The sequence below is a fragment of the Papaver somniferum genome, unplaced genomic scaffold (genome assembly GCF_003573695.1).
Source record: "Papaver somniferum cultivar HN1 unplaced genomic scaffold, ASM357369v1 unplaced-scaffold_118, whole genome shotgun sequence".
Classification (NCBI taxonomy): domain Eukaryota; kingdom Viridiplantae; phylum Streptophyta; class Magnoliopsida; order Ranunculales; family Papaveraceae; genus Papaver; species Papaver somniferum.
In genome coordinates, this window is record NW_020620825.1 from 3,144,507 (window position 1) to 3,164,596 (window position 20,090).

Below are 20,090 nucleotides of genomic sequence, written 5' to 3' on the forward strand. Positions count from 1 at the left end.
AAATGTGAGGATCTGTGCGAACTATGGAAGATCTGCGATGTAGGCAGGTATAAGTGTGCGATAATAGCGCACGGTCATTCCAAAATAAGGGGATATCTTAGTTGTCATCCACTATGTAATACCCTATATAAAGGGTAGACTGGCCTTGTGAGAGAGAGTTCTTTTTAGGATCCTTGGTTAAGAAATTAAGAGAGAGAAAGATTGTAGAAAGGGAGAGAAAACTTAGAATCTCTATTATCTTGTAATTCATTTTTATGATTTTGATAAAATAAAGAAATGATTTACTTTGAGATCGATTGATTATCAAAGGAACTTCATATTTGTGTGGTTGTAGGATTTCCTGCAACTACATTTGGCGCTAAAAACAGGGACGAGTGATAAATCCTGGTGGTGATTTTATTTTGAAATTGACATCCAAATTGTTAGATTTAGAAAGGAAGAAATATAATAAGATCTATGGGGAATTCACGGATTATGAAAATACAAGGTAAAGGAAGATATATACAATGCAATTCCATAACCAAAGAACTAATATTCGATATGGACTTTCAAAGGAGAATAACAGGAAGAATTCATAAACGAGATCACGAAGGAAAGAAAGTGGAGACAGTGGAGAAATAATCTCCGCTAAAAGAATGGGAAAAAACGGAGATAACGTTTACAGCAGACGAAATTTCAGAAGAAAATCTGCAGCGTATAGATCCATTGGTTATTACATTAACGGCTGAACGAAAAGATTATTGTAGGTCCAATAAAAAATCTGAGGAATTGGCGATTAATAGAATATTGGTAGATACAGGTAATGCAGTTGATATTTTATTTTATCGCACATTCAAAGCAATGGGATATAAAGATGAAGAAATGACGCATCCAACTTACAATATACACAGATTCAATAAAGCAATTACAAAACCAAAGGGAGAGATTGTACTGAGAATATTACTAGGAGAAATAGACACAGAGGTGACATTATGTGTGGTTGACATAGATTCACCATATAATATGTTGCCAGGAAGACCGTGGGTGCACGCGATAAAAGCTGTAGCGTCAACATTACATCAATGCATAAGGTTTCCAATTCCAAGTGGAATAGGTGAGATTAAAGGAGATGTTGCAGATGCGAAGCATTGTAATGAAATGGATGTAAAGAGTTATGAAGGTCGTGCGAAGAAACGAAAAGATCGTTGGAAAAGGGCAAAAGAATGAAAGAAAGAAGAAGAATTTCACATATACATGATCAGAGCGAAAGAGGGAAAAGGAATTCCAAGCGAAATACCAGATGAAGAAGGTGAACCAATTCGAGAGATAAAAGAGCCAACACTAATGGGATATCCAAAGCCAAATTTCACCGCAGCAGAACCAACAAAAGAAATAAATGTTGGTACAAAAGAAGAACTAAAAATATTAAAAATTGGAACTAAGATGGGAAAAGAAGAAGAAGAAAGAATGATAAACATTTTACGAGAATATAATGATGTCTTCGCGTGGAAAATGGAAGAAATGCCAGGAATAGATCCGTCTGTCGCATGTCATAGATAGGATATTAAGAAGAACGCAAAACCATTCAAACAAAGAATAAGAAAGATAGCAAAAACATATCATCAACAAATAGAAAAAGAATTGCAAAAAATGCTACAAGCAGGGATCATAAGGCTAGCAAAATACCCGGAGTGGATAGCAAATATGGTGGTCGTGCCAAAAAAGAACAAAGGAATACGGATCTGTATAGATTTCACTGATCTAAATAAAGCATGCCCGAAAGACAGCTTCCCATTACCGGATATCCCACAAATGGTAGAATCAGCATCAGGAAATGACAGGGTTTCATTATTGGATGGATATAATGGTTACAATCAGATTCCTTTAGCTGAAGAAGATCAAGAACATACAACTTTGTTCACACCCAAAGGATTATATTGTTACACGAAAATGTCGTTTGGGTTAAAAAATGCTAGTGCGACATATCAGAGAATGGTTGAAAAGGTGTTTGCGGAGTGGATACATAAAACGTTGGAAGTCTACGTTGACGACATGCTGGTAAAAAGTAAAAAGCAGAAGATCATGTGGATAATTTTAGAGAAATCTTTGAACAAATGTGAAAGTCTAATATTAAGGTAAACCCAGAAAAATGCTTCTTTGGAGTATCTTCAGGAAAATTTTTGGACTACATAATATCAAAAGAAGGAATCGAAGTTGATCCAGAAAAAATACAAGCAGTCCGAGACATGCCACCACCTGCCACTATAAAAGATGTTCAAAAATTAAATGGTTTGATAGCATCGCTGGGGAGATTTGTTTCGCGCTCTTCAGATAAGTGCAAACACTTTTTTAATATACTAAAAAAGGGAACAAAACTTGAGTGGATAGAAGAGTGCGATAAAGCATTGCAGAGCATAAAAAATTACTTAATGAATCTATCAATCATGCAGAAGGCAATACCAGGAGAATAATTGCTCTTGTATTTGGCATTAACACCATATGCTTTAAGTGTTGTTTTGATATGCGTGGATTAAGGAGTTAAGAAACCAATATATTACATAAGCAAGACGTACAACTTAGGAGAGAGAAATTACTCAAAAATAGAAAAACTAATTCTCGATTTGGTTTATGCATCATTCAAACTTCGCATTTATTTCCAGGCTCACAATATTAAAATACTAACAAAAGTACCAATAAAACCTACAATAAAGAATTCGAAAAAATCAGGAAGGATTGAAAGGTGGAATGCACAGTTGGGAACTACAATATTAGTTATGAAGTATTGTCATCACCTACATCACAAGTTATTGCAGAGTTCCTTGCAGAGTTTCCCTTAGAAGAAGACGAATACGTTGAAAACATGATGGAAGTTGATGAAGAATATGGAAATCCAAAAGATCTATTGACAGATCATAATCAAAATAGATGGGGAATATTAGTCGATAGATCGTCTAATGGACAAGGAAATGGAATTGGAATTGTGTTCATTTCACCAAAAGGGGTGTGAATAGCTTACTCTTTCAGGTTGGAGTTCGCATCTACAAATAATGAAACTGAATATCAAGCAGTAGTCCATGCGTTAAAATTAGAAATCGAAATGCAGATAAAAGAATCCAGAATAACTAGTGATTCACAATTGGTAATTCGACAAATTGAAGGTTTTTATAGTACCAATGAGCCATCTCTACAAAATATAAGAAATTAGTGTCAGAATTAGCAGCACAAATTCAAAAAGTAAGCTGGAGACACATCAGTAGAAAAGATAACAGGTACGCAGACGCGTTAGCCTTTATTCCTTCCATGTTAGTAGATCCAGTTGCACGAGACTTGAAAATCCAAACACTCTACTAGCCTTCCGTAAAGAAAGGAGAAGAAGAATAAGTTGTGGATGCGATGATCGTAGAAAATATTCCATATGAAAAACAAACATAAGAAGAAGACTGGAGAACTGAGCTTCATTTATACTTAGAAAAGGGAGAATTACCGAGAAACAGATTAGAGGCTCATAAATTAAAAAGTCGTGCGAAAAATTATGAGTTAAGAGATGGTATCCTATATAGAAGATCATTCCTTGGACCTTCCCTTAGATGCTTGACGCGAAAAGAAGGTATAGAAATCTTAAAGGCGCTACACTATGGAGATGCTGGCAATCATATTGGAGGAAGATCACTAGCATACAAAGCAAGAATACAAGAGTATTATTGGCCATATATGCACGAAGATGCAAAATAAGTGTCAAGACGATGTGAATAATGCCAACGTCAAGGGAAAATAATACACACATAAGGGGCAATGCTAAATAATTTGGTAAATGCATGGCCATTCGGAAGATGGGGAATTGATATAAACAACGAAGGTATCTTATCATTGCAACGGATGATTTCACAAAATGGGCAGAAGTAAAAGCAGTACAACATATTCGTGATAAGGATATATTCACATTCATATTTGAGAACATAATCTGCAGATTTGGCATCCCAGCTCAGTTAGTGTCTGATAATGGAAAACAGTTTGAAGGAGAAAACATAAAAATGTTACTTAATGCATTTAGAATCCAATGTGGAAAATCTACACCTCTATACCCGCAGAGTAATGGGCAAGTAGAGGCGACAAACAAGACGATCGCAGACAATTTGAAAAAGAAGTTAGAAGGGCATAATAAAGGATGGTGCGAACAAGTACATAATGTAGTATGGGCATACAGAACAACAAGATGTTATTGATTCGTTAGCTTTACAGATGATTGTTATGCGCATCGATATAATGCATTAAGGGCCATCTTTTGGATACTGATTGCAAATGCGTTGTTGTGTTATGCTCCCTCACCAACAAAAGCATGAATCTTATTAGTCGGCTTAGCTAGGGAGGAGATGAGCTAAAGAAACAAGAGCTTGCCTTCTAAGAGAAAGGGCTATGGATAGTGTAACTCCTTCATTTGAAGTAGTGAACTTTCCCCCATAACTCGTTGACACACTCGTTCAGTCGAACGAGATGTTGGTAGTGTAACACTAGACGAGAGACTATCTCCGATCTGGAAAAAAAAATGATAAACGGGGGACTGTCTCCCGTGTATATAAAAACTCGGTTTGTACGGGAGACAATCTCACGTGTGGAGTTTTTTTCCGAGTAGACGGGGTATTGTCTCCTATTTGATAGTTTTTTCTTCGCTTTTCTTGTGCTTCTTCTTCTCCTTTGTAAGTATTTCCGAAGAGCTCAAACCCTGATTTTCCTTGTTTCTCCCGTGCTTCTTCTTTTCTCCTTTTCACAGTACAGCCTCTTCATCCTTCCCTACCACGTCCATTCCAATGACTTAATAATCTACTCAAAATAAAAAAATTGAAAATCAACATCTGTCATTTTTGGTTTCTTAGTTGAGTGAAATCGATCATATTTTAAAACTTAAATTAGACCCACAATTTCTGTTTATTAGATGAATCACATAATATTAAGTATTCAGATTATTCACCCTAAACTCAATTTACTACTGCAAACATCAAATAAGAAAAGATAAATTAGGGCTTTACAGAAGAAAAAAGAATACGAACATGAAGATGATAACATGCGCAATTGGGGATAAAAATCAAGTCATAGGATTGACCCAATTTCTGTCTTCTTCGTTTTTGTTGAATGTTTTCTTTCGAAGTAGATGAGGGATTGTTCTTTCTCTTTTGTCCATAGTGGGTTCACTTGTTTATTTGAGTGAGTCCTCCTTCATATGAAAAAGTTAATCTCTAAATGGAGACTACCCATGACCCTTGCTCTAAGCGGTGAAAACAATACGTCATCCGTACGATAGGACTATGTTATTTAATTTCCTAACATTAATAACCCAAAAGTTTATTCTATTTTTTATTTTTATACATTAATAATCCAAAAGTTGTGGGAATAAAGTATACATACAAGTTATGCGAAGAAAAGAAAATATAATCAGAGCGAATATGATTGCGCACAGTTAAGTCAAGATGACGTATCAGAAGAAGTCAGCATAATCACGAGTAAAATGTGGGGACCTGTGCGAACTATGGAAGATCTGCGATGTAGGCAGGTATAAGTGTGTGATAATAGCGCACGGTCATTCCAAAATAAGGGGATATCTTAGTTGTCATCCACTATGTAATACCCTATATAAAGGGTAGATTGGCCTTGTGATGAGTGCTAAAAAGTGCATATTTCTATATATTTTTCTTGGCATTTAACTCATCTTTTGTGCATTAATTCTACATTTTATCCCATATTCTGTATTTTCTTTGTTTTCAAGAATAAATATTTTTATTAATTAATTTTGCATTTTTAGGTAATAAATAAAGTTTGGATGAATAGCGGAGCGGAAAAGAGCAGAAAAGCGGTGAAAAGCCGGGAGGAATTACACAAGGAAGCCGCGAAGAATGTTGTGCACAAGACCAAAAGGCTAGAAGTGGGCTTGAAGAGGAAGAATTGTTCTTAAAGAAGATATGGGCTTGGCATACCCAAGGCCCAAAACCCTCACCCAAATCCATTTCATATATCCATACCCGTTTCCCTTTCTAGCCGTCAGATTGGATCATCTCAGCATCTTACGGTCGCAGCATCGCTAGTCATCAAAGTCTGAAGCTCCTGTCTAACACTACAGCACCTAACTCCATCTTGAGCCGTCAGCTTCGTTGTACTTCAGCATCCAACGGTCGCTCCTCGCTCCCTTCCATCTCGCCGTTAGATCGATCTATCATTTCCGCATCACACGGCTCAGCTTCGCGAAACATCAAGATTTGATGAGCCCGCTCAACACCCAAACAACCAAATACCTATACCCGCAAAACAAACACACCCTTCTTCCCAAAACCATCGACTCCATCTTCTCCATTCCTCTACAGCGACCATCACCACCACCATGTCCGCCACCAACTCCGCTCAACCACCTCCATCACTGTACCCCATCAATCAGCCACCCCCGCCATCACTAAAGGACACCACCATGATACCCTCTAGCTCCTTCTCTCTCAACCCTTTTATCTTTTCAAAAACAGTGAACCTAGAAACTAGGTTTGAGAGAAACAGAGTTAGTGAAATCAAACCACCAATTACGGAAGAGGAGAAGCAATAGAAGAATGGGTCGAGACCATTGATCGATTTCAGAGATTAGGTAAAGGTCAATTTTAGATTTTTTAGTAAACCCTAATTTTACTGTTTAGGGATTTTTTGGGGAAAAAGCTTGCATGTATAAATTGAAGACATGGGTGTTGATTTTGGGCATGCCCGGAGTAGCCGGTGCACGAAGTTGTAGTAGTTTATTTTCAGTATTGTGTTCATCATGTTATAATTTAATAACTAGGGTTTTGATGAAACCCATAATCATATGTTAAGATAATTCATGTTCATGTTGTTGTTCTTGTTGTGCTTCATTGCTTTAGGAGTGATAGTTAGCTAATGGATCAAATTAGCATGTGATCAATTGTACTGTAAGAAGACAGTTGATACTAGGGGTGAGTTAGTGAAGTTGGTTGATAAGTCATCCATTTGAGACCTCTCTGGAGGAAGAAATGTGCTTAATTGATAAAGGAATGACAGTTAGCTAATTGAACCAAATGAGCCTGTGATAGGTTGTGCTGTAAGAAGACAGCTTATACTAGGGGTGAGTTAGGGAGACTAACTGAGAGATCATTCATTGTAGTTTTATCTGGAAAAGAACAAGAACATAATTTGAATAGGCATTGCCTTAGCTTAGGATTATTGGGTGGATTCAAATGCCCTAGTGCTTTTAGTCACTGTCACTAGAAAGATTTAGAAAACAACACCAGCTCCCTCCTTGTCCCTGTGGACTTCCCCTGCTTATTCATTATCTACTATCTGACCTTGTATACTTGCAGGTGTAAATATAACCATAGTTTTAGGTTTAATTCCTTGAGATACCAAGTTTTTGGCGCCGCTGCCGGGGACTCGGTAGCGGTGCCATTGTTGTTTTCATTACTCTTCTGATTTTTAGCTTAGTCTTGTGTATTTTCACTTGAATTTTGTTTACTGTTAGATTTTGTAGCTTGTTTACTGTTTAGAACTTGTGTTTCAGTTTAGAACTCTTAACTTGTTTACTATTCTGTAACTTAGTAGCATCTTAATTTTTTTTGGTTCCATCTTTGCATCCTTAGTACATCCTGTTGCATCTTCACTGCATTTACTGTTTCATTACAAATGCATTCTTGCATTCTTTCATTTACTGTCATCTAGCCTCACAGAATTCTTAACTTGCACCATCTAGCCTTTATGGATGCATCATTAGCTTTAGCTTGCATCTAGTTTTGTCCTGCATATTCAGTTATCAACTCATCTTGCAGCTCATTGATTCTGTCCTGTAACTTTCTTATTTGTCATCTGAAGCTTGTGCCATCTGCATTGCATCTTACATCATCTTGGCATACTTGTCATCTTATATTCTTGCATATCTTCTTGCACTGCATCCATTTGCATAAGCATCACTGTGTAACTGCATCTTAGTCTCACTTGCTTCTGTGCATTTAGTGTAAGCATTTAGATGGTCTTGCATACTTAGTTCTTGCATACTTAAGTTCTTGCATACTGTTTTGCATTACCAAGTCATCTTAGCTTGTTCATCTTCATTGCTTTTCTGAGCTAGTCCTTTGCTAGTTCCTACTGTTTTGCATATTGTTCTCACCAGCTGCTGCTGAGCGTTGTGTAGCCCTGCTGCTGCTTGTTGCTGTTGTACTGCTGCCTGCTAGGCTGCCCTGGTGCAGCTAGCCATTCTTGCTGGTGCTGCCTTCTCCAAGCTGCCTGGTGCTGTTGGGTTGACCCAACTGGGCTTCTGTTGTAAAGCTAAAGGAAATCCAAAGCCCAACTGGGCCTCTCCAACAAAAGTTTAAGAAGATCCAAAGCCCAACTGGGCTTGTGCAACAAAAAAAATTGGGACCAAAGCCTAACTGGGCTTCCCTCCAAAATGGTAAGCCTAAACCCAAACCCAAATTTTTTGGGCTTGTAATTTTTTGTGGGTTTGTATTGTTATTCTCTTTTGGGCTTGTAATTTTAATTATCTTTTCGGGCATGTAATAATTATTTTAATTTTATTTCTTTCTTTATTTGGGATTGTAATAATTTTAGTTTTATTTTCTTTTTTTTTGTGGGTTTGTAATAATTAGTTTTATTTTTATTTCTTTCTTTATTTGGGCTTGTAATTTAGTTGTTTGTTAGGCTTGTAGTTTCTTAATAGTGGGTTTGCCCTAAACTTAACTTTTTGGATTTTGGGCTTGCCTCTTTTGTGAACCAAACTTAACTAAATTTTGGGCTAAAAAAAATCAAATTATGGGCTTGCTTTTTTCTCAAAGTATGGGCCTTACTTTTTTGTGATTTGTGTGATTATTTCATAAAACAAAGACATGTCTGGATTTTGGTCTGCCTCTGGGAATAAATCTATTAGAGATGCTTACGGGCAAGATTCACCTTATGAGCCTCCCACAGACCATGATGTCAATAGTTATAGGGATTATAATTATGGACCTTTTCAAGGTCATGAGCCTCAATATGCAAACCCGTATAACTATTCACCCATGTATCAACCTAGCCAACCTAATATGCATGTTTGTACCTTTTGTGGTGGTTTAGACCACCCTGATGAATATTGTTATGTTTTGCATGAATTTAGGAAATCTAGGGGATACCATGAAAATCCAAATTATGAAATGCCCACAAATTGTGAGGCCGGTAGTCATTGGGACCATAATCAACCTTTCGAAGGTTGCGATCAATATTTTGTAAACCCTAATGACCATGCACACATGTACCATTCACCACAATTTGAACATGAAGAATTTTGTACTCCCATGAATTTAGACTCCACCGTAGAAGCTCTCAGACTCGGTGAGCAAAATTCTGATAGAACTATATCACGCATTCAGGCGAAGTTAGATCAGATTTTGCTTCAACTACAAAAGGAGGAAATTCATGAGGAAATGCATGTTGTCCCTAATGAAGTGTCCAGTCCCATTCATCTAAATGATATTGAATATGAACCTGATTTAGAGGAACATGAATCGACTAAGGACACCACCACTTTTAATGAGGATCAATATGCATGTTACCATGATGATGATTATGATGATTATGATGATATGTTAGAAGAACATGAAAATATTGTGGAACCTGTTGGTTCAATAACATATGGCTTCTCGCCCTCGACCTTCATGAATGTTGTTTTTTCTAATACTCATTGTAATTCATATGATTTTGATATTGACATGGGATTCGTACAATTATTCTGTGAAGATGAGCATGACATAGGAATAGTTGAATCTTCTGTAGACACTAATATGCATGAAAATATATTTGATGTGTCTGATTCTCTACCTAGGTCACATTGTGATATTTCTCCTGATTTGCCGATGCATGAGAATAAATTTGTTGATGATGTTGATGACTCTGATTGTGATCTTGCCAATTTGTTTGATGATTGTGAGCATGATGTGACATGTGTAGATGAGTTAGGAGATTTTGATTTGATTGATAATGATATGCCTATTCTTCTACCTAAGTCACAATCTGATGGCCTTCCACCCAACCTAGATTTGGTTTGTACCCATATTGTCAAACCGATTTTTCTGAAAATTCCTAATCTAGGATTGGAACTGTGTGCCTCCCAAGTCCTCTTGGACTATTTTGCTTCAAAATATAACACTTTTAAAGAGCCACAGTTGGAATGCATTTCTTTTCCCATCCCGAAAACAGTCCATTATGAGTTAGACCTTTTGAATCCTGAACCCCTAAAATTAAAAGATTTTGTGCTTAAAAGTAAACCTGTTGAACAATTTAGGTTTAGGGGTGATTCATTCGGTTTTTCACTCTCACTCCCATTTAAGTCCAATTTTAGTGTTTTGAAACTTTCTATGTTTCAACACTTTGTCTTTTGGGTTGATCCTCAACTCTTTAGACTTTATGTATATAGTGAATTTTTTGTATATAATCTGGTAGGTAGTTTTTAGTGAAATTTTATGTTTTCTTTATATTTTGCTACTCCATGGTGATCGCGGCTGAAATATGTTGGATTCTAACCATGAACAATGGAGTTCGGTTCTTTCTTTCGTCAAATCGGGTAATCTCTTTCCTTTCTCTCAAAACTCAACATGTTCTTCTGATTTGTCCAAGTTATGAATATGTTTATCATTAGAAACATTGAGGACAATGTTTAGTTTAGGTTTGGGGGTATAGAGTAGATACCACGATAATATGCCATAATTGAAAACAAGAACTCCTTCTTTTTGAAAAAATTTAAAAATTCCAAAAAAAAAAAAAATTAAAAAATGATAAAAAAAAAAAACATAAAAATGGAGCTCATTTACCTTGAAATGTTGACTCTTGTGCATGTATGTAAACATAAGGATTCTTAGTCTAGATATTTAGGCACCCTGATTCTAGCACAATTCACATGTGATAAGAAACTTGCACGCGCACGATCTACCAATACATGTATAGCCTCGATCTTCAAGGTGTTTGATAGGAAGTTAGATTGCCAATCACTTTAGAATACTGAATGAGACTTGACTAGCTTGTTCTTTGGTTGGCTGAGATAGAAGTTGGAGGATACGTTAAGAAAAACAACCATAGAATTTGACCGGATGCATTCGATAAGGGCCACCTCTTGCTAAGAGTCATGTAATTATGTTTTTCTTTTTGTTCATGTATCAAAAGTGTCACTATGTTGTAAAGATCAAAGTTATTTCTTACAAAAAAAAAAAAAAAATCAAGTATTTATTCCATGTTTTGTCATATTAAAGACAATAGTTCTCTCTTGTTCCAAAAATAAAAGAGAGTAATCAATGTAAATAAGAGTCATGTAAAGAGTCATCTTTTTGTTGTAAATAGTCTTGTAATAAGCAAGGAGGGTGCAGCCATCGATGTATAACGCGGGTAAACTGAAATATCACCAACTCATTGGGTGAACATTCACAATTCTCGTAAAGCCGGACAGCTAGCTTGGCTTAGAATTCGGTTCTTAGCCTAAAAACTATCTCTTGGTGATTAGTAGTCATAACTTCAAGTCATTCTAGAAACATGTGTAGATACACTTTACACTCTTATCACGTGTCTTTAGTTGTTATCAGTGCTAGGATTGTGCCTTTGATAGCTAGATTGACATCTCCATTTTGCTGTGAGCTTCTACTGTCTTGCACATGTCACATTTGATGGAATCTGAGCTTATATTTTGTCCTAGAACTTTGTAGGTACGTTCTAAGCAAACCTTCACGAGACTTCACTCGTCCACTAGGGACACTTAGTGGTTTAAAAGGCTTAGTGCATATGCTAAATGCATTCGAGAGACCAGCGACAGTGGTATAGGTAGGATTTCCTTAGTTTTGTTTTACTTGAGGACAAGTAAAATTCAGGTTTGGGGGTATTTGATGAGTGCTAAAAAGTGCATATTTCTATATATTTTTCTTGGCATTTAACTCATCTTTTGTGCATTAATTCTACATTTTATCCCATATTCTGTATTTTCTTTGTTTTCAAGAATAAATATTTTTATTAATTAATTTTGCATTTTTAGGTAATAAATAAAGTTTGGATGAATAGCGGAGCGGAAAAGAGAAGAAAAGCGGTGAAAAGCCGGGAGGAATTACACAAGGAAGCTGCGAAGAATGTTGTGCACAAGACCAAAAGGATAGAAGTGGGCTTGAAGAGGAAGAATTGTTCTTAAAGAAGATATGGGCTTGGCATACCCAAGTCCCAAAACCCTCACCCAAATCCATTTCATATATCCATACCTGTTTCCCTTTCTAGCCGTCAGATTGGATCATCTCAGCATCTTACGGTCGCAGCATCGCCAGTCATCAAAGTCTGAAGCTCCTGTCTAACACTACAGCACCTAACTCCATCTTGAGACGTCAGCTTCGTTGTACTTCAGCATCCAACGGTCGCTCCTCGCTCCCTTCCATCTCGCCGTTAGATCGATCTATCATTTCCGCATCACACGGCTCAGCTTTGCGAAACATCAAGATTTGATGAGCCCGCTCAACACCCAAACAACCAAATACCTATACCCTCAAAACAAACGCACCCTTCTTCCCAAAACCATCGACTCCATCTTCTCCATTCCTCTACAGCGACCATCACCACCACCATGTCCGCCACCAACTCCGCTCAACCACCTCCATCACTGTACCCCATCAATCAGCCACCCCCTCCATCACTAAAGGACACCACCATGATACCCTCTAGCTCCTTCTCTCTCAACCCTTTTATCTTTTCAAAAACAGTGAACCTAGAAACTAGGTTTGAGAGAAACAGAGTTAGTGAAATCAAACCACCAATTACGGAAGAGGAGAAGCAATAGAAGAATGGGTCGAGACCATTGATTGATTTCAGAGATTAGGTAAAGGTCAATTTTAGATTTTTTTAGTAAACCCTAATTTTACTGTTTAGGGATTTTTTGGGGAAAAAGCTTGCATGTATAAATTGAAGACATGGGTGTTGATTTTGGGCATGCCCGGAGCAGCCGGTGCACCAAGTTGTAGTAGTTTATTTTCAGCATTGTGTTCATCATGTTATAATTTAATAACTAGGGTTTTGATGAAACCCATAATCATATGTTAAGATAATTCATGTTCATATTGTTGTTCTTGTTGTGCTTCATTGCTTTAGGAGTGATAGTTAGCTAATGGATCAAATTAGCCTGTGATCAATTGTACTGTAAGAAGACAGTTGATATTAGGGGTGAGTTAGTGAAGTTGGTTGATAAGTCATCCATTTGAGACCTCTCTGGAGGAAGAAATGTGCTTAATTGATAAAGGAATGACAGTTAGCTAATTGAACCAAATGAGCCTGTGATAGGTTGTGCTGTAAGAAGACAGCTTATACTAGGGGTGAGTTAGGGAGACTAACTGAGAGATCATTCATTGTAGTTATATCTGGAAAAGAACAAGAACATAATTTGAATATGCATTGCCTTAGCTTAGGATTATTGGGTGGATTCAAATGCCCTAGTGCTTTTAGTCACTGTCACTAGAAAGATTTAGAAAACAACACCAGCTCCCTCCTTGTCCCTGTGGACTTCCCCTGCTTATTCATTATCTACTATCTGACCCTGTATACTTGCAGGTGTAAATATAACCATAGTTTTAGGTTTAATTCCTTGAGCTACCACCTTGTGAGAGAGACTTCTTTTTAGGATCCTTGGTTAAGAAATTAAGAGAGAGAAAGATTGTAGAAAGGGAGAGAAAACTTAGAATCTCTATTATCTTGTAATTCATTTTTATGATTTTGATAAAATAAAGAAATGATTTACTTTGAGATCGATTGATTATCAAAGGAACTTCATATTTTTGTGGTTGTAGGATTTCCTGCAACTACATTTGGCGCTAGAAACAGGGACGAGTGATAAATCCTGGTGGTGATTTTATTTTGAAATTGATATCCAAATTGTTAGATTTAGAAAGGAAGAAATATAATAAGATCTATGGGGAATTCACGGATTATGAAAATATTAGGTAAAGGAAGATATATACAATGCAATTCCATAACCAAAGAACTAATATTCGATATGGACTTTCAAAGGAGAATAACAGGAAGAATTCATAAACGAGATCACGAAGGAAAGAAAGTGGAGACAGTGGAGAAATAATCTCCGCTAAAAGAATGGGAAAAAACGGAGATAACGTTTACAGCAGACGAAATTTCAGAAGAAAATCTGCAGCGTATAGATCCATTGGTTATTACATTAACGGCTGAATAAAAATATTATTGTAGGTCAAATAAAAAATCTGAGGAATTGGCGATTAATAGGACATTGGTAGATACAGGTAGTGCAGTTAATATTTTATTTTATCGCACATTCAAAGCAATGGGATATAAAGATGAAGAAATGACGCATCCAACTTACAATATACACAGATTCAATAAAGCAATTACAAAACCAAAGGGAGAGATTGTACTGAGAATATTACTAGGAGAAATAGACACATAGGTGACATTATGTGCGGTTGACATAGATTCACCATATAATATGTTGCCAGGAAGACCGTGGGTGCACGCGATAAAAGCTGTAGCGTCAACATTACATCAATGCATAAGGTTTCCAATTCCAAGTGGAATAGGTGAGATTAAAGGAGATGTTGCAGATGCGAAGCATTGTAATGAAATGGATGTAAAGAGTTATGAAGGTCGTGCGAAGAAACGAAAAGATCGTTGGAAAAGGGCAAAAGAATGAAAGAAAGAAGAAGAATTTCACATATACATGATCAGAGCGAAAGAGGGAAAAGGAATTCCAAGCGAAATACCAGATGAAGAAGGTGAACCAATTCGAGAGATAAAAGAGCCAACACTAATGGGATATCCAAAGCCAAATTTCACCGCAGCAGAACCAACAAAAGAAATAAATGTTGGTACAAAAGAAGAACTAAAAATATTAAAAATTGGAACTAAGATGGGAAAAGAAGAAGAAGAAGAAAGAATAATAAACATTTTACGAGAATATAATGATGTCTTCGCGTGGAAAATGGAAGAAATGCCAGGAATAGATCCGTCTGTCGCATGTCATAGATTGGATATTAAGAAGAACGCAAAACCATTAAAACAAAGAATAAGAAAGATAACAACAACATATCATCAACAAATAGAAACATAATTGCAAAAAATGCTACAAGCAGGGATCATAAGGCCCGCAAAATACCCGAAGTGGATAGCAAATATGGTGGTCGTGCCAAAAAAAGAACAAAGGAATACGAATCTGTATAGATTTCACTGATCTAAATAAAGCGTGCCCGAAAGACAACTTCCCATTACCGGATATCCCACAAATGGTAGAATCAGCATCAGGAAATGACAGGGTTTCATTATTGGATGGATATAAAGGTTACAATCAGATTCCTTTAGCTGAAGAAGATCAAGAACATACAACTTTGTTCACACCCAAAGGATTATATTGTTACACGAAAATGTCGTTTGGGTTAAAAAATGCTAGTGCGACATATCATAGAATGGTTGAAAAGGTGTTTGCGGAGTGGATACATAAAACGTTGGAAGTCTACGTTGACGACATGCTGGTAAAAAGTAAAAAGCAGAAGATCATGTGGATAATTTTAGAGAAATCTTTGAATAAATGTGAAAGTCTAATATTAAGGTAAACCCAGAAAAATGCTTCTTTGGAGTATCTTCAGGAAAAATTTTGGGCCACATAATATCAAAAGAAGGAATCGAAGTTGATCCAGAAAAAGTACAAGCAGTCCGAGACATGCCACCACCTGCCACTATAAAAGATGTTCAAAAATTAAATGGTTTGATAGCATCGCTGGGGAGATTTTTTTCGCGCTCTTCAGATAAGTGCAAAAACTTTTTTAATATACTAAAAAAGGGAACAAAACTTGAGTGGATAGAAGAGTGCGATAAAGCATTGCAGAGCATAAAAAATTACTTAAGGAATCTATCAATCATGCAGAAGGCAATACCAGGAGAATAATTGCTCTTGTATTTGGCATTAACACCATATGCTTTAAGTGTTGTTTTGATATGCATGGATCAAGGAGTTAAGAAACCAATATATTACATAAGCAAGACGTACAACTTAGGAGAGAGAAATTACTCAAAAATAGAAAAACTAATTCTCGCACTGGTTTATGCATCATTCAAACTTCGCATTTATTTCTAGGCTCACAAAATTAAAATACTAACAAAAGTACCAATAGAACCTACAATGAAGAATTCGAAAAAATCAGGAAGGATTGAAAGGTGGAATGCACAGTTGGGAACTACAATATTAGTTATGAAGTATTGTCATCACCTAAATCACAAGTTATTGCAGAGTTCCTTGCAGAGTTTCCCTTAGAAGAAGACGAATACGTTGAAACATGATGGAAGTTGATGAAGAATATGGAAATCCAAAAGATCTATTGACAGATCATAATCAAAATAGATGGGGAATATTAGTCGGCGGATCGTCTAATGGACAAGGAAATGAAATTGGAATTGTGTTCATTTCACCAAAAGGGGTGTGAATAGCTTACTCTTTCAGGTTGGAGTTCGCATCCATAAATAATGAAACTGAATATGAAGCAGTAGTCCATGCGTTAAAATTAGAAATCGAAATGCAGATAAAAGAATCCAGAATAACTAGTGATTCACAATTGGTAATTCGACAAATTGAAGGTTTTTATAGTACCAATGAGCCATCTATACAAAATATAAGAAATTAGTGTCAGAATTAGCAGCACAAATTCAAAAAGTAAGCTGGAGACACATCAGTAGAAAAGATAACAGGTACGCAGACGCGTTAGCCTTTATTCCTTCCATGTTAGTAGATCCAGTTGCACGAGACTTGAAAATCCAAACACTCTACTAGCCTTCCGTAAATAAAGGAGAAGAAGAATAAGTTGTGGATGCGATGATCGTAGAAAATATTCCATATGAAAAACAAACAGAAGAAGAAGACTGGAGAACTGAGCTTCATTTATACTTAGAAAAGGGAGAATTACCGAGAAACAGATTAGAGGCTCATAAATTAAAAAGTCATGCGACAAATTATGAGTTAAGAGATGGTATCCTATATAGAAGATCATTCCTTGGACCTTCCCTTAGATGCTTGACGCGAAAAGAAGGTATAAAAATCTTAAAGGCGCTACACTATGGAGATGCTGGCAATCATAATGGAGGAAGATCACTAGCATACAAAGCAAGAATACAAGGGTATTATTGGCTATATATGCACGAAGATGCAAAATAAGTGTCAAGGCGATGTGAATAATGCCAACGTCAAGGGAAAATAATACACGCACCAGGGGCAATGCTAAATAATTTGGTAAATGCATGGCCATTCGGAAGATGGGGAATTGATATAGACAACGAAGGTATCTTATCATTGCAACGGATGATTTCACAAAATGGGCAGAAGTAAAAGCAGTACAACATATTCGTGATAAGGATATATTCACATTCATATTTGAGAACATAATCTGCAGATTTGGCATCCCAGCTCAGTTAGTGTCTGATAATGGAAAACAGTTTGAAGGAGAAAACATAAAAATGTTACTTAATGCATTTAAAATCCAATGTGGAAATCTACACCTTTATACCCGCAGAGTAATGGGTAAGTAGAGGCGACAAACAAGACGATCGCAGACAATTTGAAAAAGAAGTTAGAAGGGCATAATAAAGGATGGTGCGAACAAGTACATAATGTAGTATGGGCATACAGAACAACAAGGAGAGAAGCCACGGGAGTATCACCTTTCTGTTTAACATATGGGTAGAACCATTGTTACTAACGGAGATAATTATCCCTACAACAAAGAAAGAAGCATGGAAGAAGAATTTAAGTGCATATTTAAGTCTCACAAAACTTGATGATCTAGAGGAAACGAGAGAATTTTCTCTACAACATATGGAAAATTACCAAAAAAGATTAGCCAGAGAATACAACAAGCGTGTTAAAGTTAGGGAATTTCTACCAGGAGAATTAGTACTGCGAGAATACCAACTTATCAAAAAGGACCAGATGGGAAGTTAGAAAAGAAATGGGATGGCCCATATATAATTAAAAAGATAGTTGGAAATGGAGCTTATAAATTGGCTGATCCAGAAGGGAAAAATACATGTCACAAGCTAGATCATCCATGGAATAGGTTATACTTAAAAAATTATTACCCATAAAAGTTTGCGATGTTATTCGCAGAAAGATTGATATATGAAAGATGTAAGCATGAAATATTATTCGTTCGAATCTGAATGAATAAAATTGAGGATTTATTTTCTTCTTAAGAGATTCTCTTATAATTAAGAGAGAGAAATAAGACCTTAATAAAAGGCATCAGAGGTAAAGACTCCAATTGGGGAGCCTAGCTATGCGATTGTGGCGTGCATCCTAATTCGCATATATGCAAGAGGCAAAAAGTAAGACCTAAAGCACGTCAGAATTCGCAAGCTAGTTAAGCATGACTCAAGGGAAAGCTATACCAACCCTGGAACTTGAGTCATGGAGATTTTGGGGTGAGAAAAACGAGAAAACCCATCCGGGAGGGACACCAAAATCGAAAGATTGGGGATAACTCCCAAGGAGTGCAGAAACTCGATCAGGGCGCCGAGGTACACGTTTGAGTCAAGAGTGTGAGGAGCGTTGGAGCATACTTTACCACTCTTGACAAGTCCTGACTATGATGCACTCGGTCCGAAGATATCCCACTTAGGGTGCAATCTCGTAACCGTAAACCTCATCGGTGGAGAGAAAAGAGATTGCGAAATCAACTGGTTGTTGTATTACCGGATGGGAGGAGCCAACCTTAGCCCAGTAGAGGTAAGCTTCCTTGAAGGGGAAACCAGGGGGAAGATAAGGACGGCACCCTCCATTAGGGAGCTGAATTGTGTTAAAGACGTAAATGTCATGAGGCTTTTTACTCACGGGAGTATTGAGGCTTATCGCATTTACGCACGATAAAACCTGAAGAGGTAATAATACAAGAATAAGTTAAGACGAGATCAATGGGTCTATACAGTAAAATGTAAAGACGTCCTGCGATTTCGTCGCACAAGAAAACCTGAAGAGGTAATAATACAACTGCAATTTTATCGCACAGAAAAATGAAAAAAGGCAAAATAAGACCTTTACTTAGGAAGGCAAAATAAGACCTTAAGAGATAAAGAAAATATATCTAAAATAAAGAAAGGAAAATAGCTTAACACAATTGTTTCTTACAAGACATATAATAAGAGGCGTGTATGGGAATTCATATATTATCTCTCTTGTTAAGAAACAAGTTAAAGTAAATTCAAAATATAACAAGTTATGGTGCGAATAATGAACAAAAAAAGAAATTAAGAATCTCCCGAAGGAGCTTCTTGATTAACTATAGGAGCTTCAACATCCGCTCTCTGAGTAGAATCTGGGATAGAAATTTCAGTATTGGTTGTACTATCAGGATTTACTCCACCAGGTTTTTCCTTCTCAAGAGAATTTCTTGAATGGGGCGTTTCGGTTTCCTCTCCAGAATCTTTTTCTTCTTCGCTGACGAATTCATAATCACTATCTGGTTCTGGATATTCTTCATCTTCACCTATATTAAGGGGAGGGAAATTTACTGTGGGAAGATAATTACTTTGAAGAATCCCATTAACTAGAACTTGAGCACCAAGATGAGCCTTGTGAAAAGCTCCCTTCTCGAGGTTCCTAGCATTGATTTACAGGAAACTTTGTAAATGTGAAAGCCTTCTTCGCGCACGATCTCGAGAAGAAGTAAGTAAAACTTTAAGTTTCGCGTGATCCTTCCGCATCTTAGCCATATCAGACTTCAGTTTAGAGATAGTGGTCATATGCGACTTCTCAGATTCTGCGAAAATAACATCAAAACATATACAATTAAATTTCGAAAGGAAAAAGAAGTAGTAATACACTGGAATTAGGGCAGTCAACTTTAAGTGACTACCTTCTTTCTAGGAAATGAGAGATTGAGAAAAAACAAAAGTATTGTTCTTCATATTATTCATAACCGTATCAAAATCATCACCAATTGAACCAGCAAGACGGGATCGAATCTTCTTCCCATCAACAGAAAGCAAATGATACTTTTTCTTAAGAAGACTTTGAGACTCTTTTAATTGGTTATATTGTTCCTGAAGTTGATTCGTCTTTACAGTTAGGTTTATCTTGCTTTGAATAA

The 20,090-nt window shown here is 36.7% G+C and overlaps 1 protein-coding gene across 1 annotated transcript; it reads left to right on the forward strand.

Moving 5' to 3' along the window:
- Positions 1-840: 840 nt before the first annotated feature.
- LOC113330714 lies at positions 841-1,206 on the forward strand. Its single transcript, XM_026577544.1, has one exon. The coding sequence runs from the start codon at positions 841-843 to the stop codon at positions 1,204-1,206; it is 366 nt and encodes a 121-aa protein (XP_026433329.1).
- Positions 1,207-20,090: the final 18,884 nt, after the last annotated feature.

Coding starts and splice junctions, on each gene's coding strand:
- LOC113330714 (XM_026577544.1), top strand. CDS start 841: ATGGGATATAAAGATGAAGAAATGACGCATCCAACTTACAATATACAC.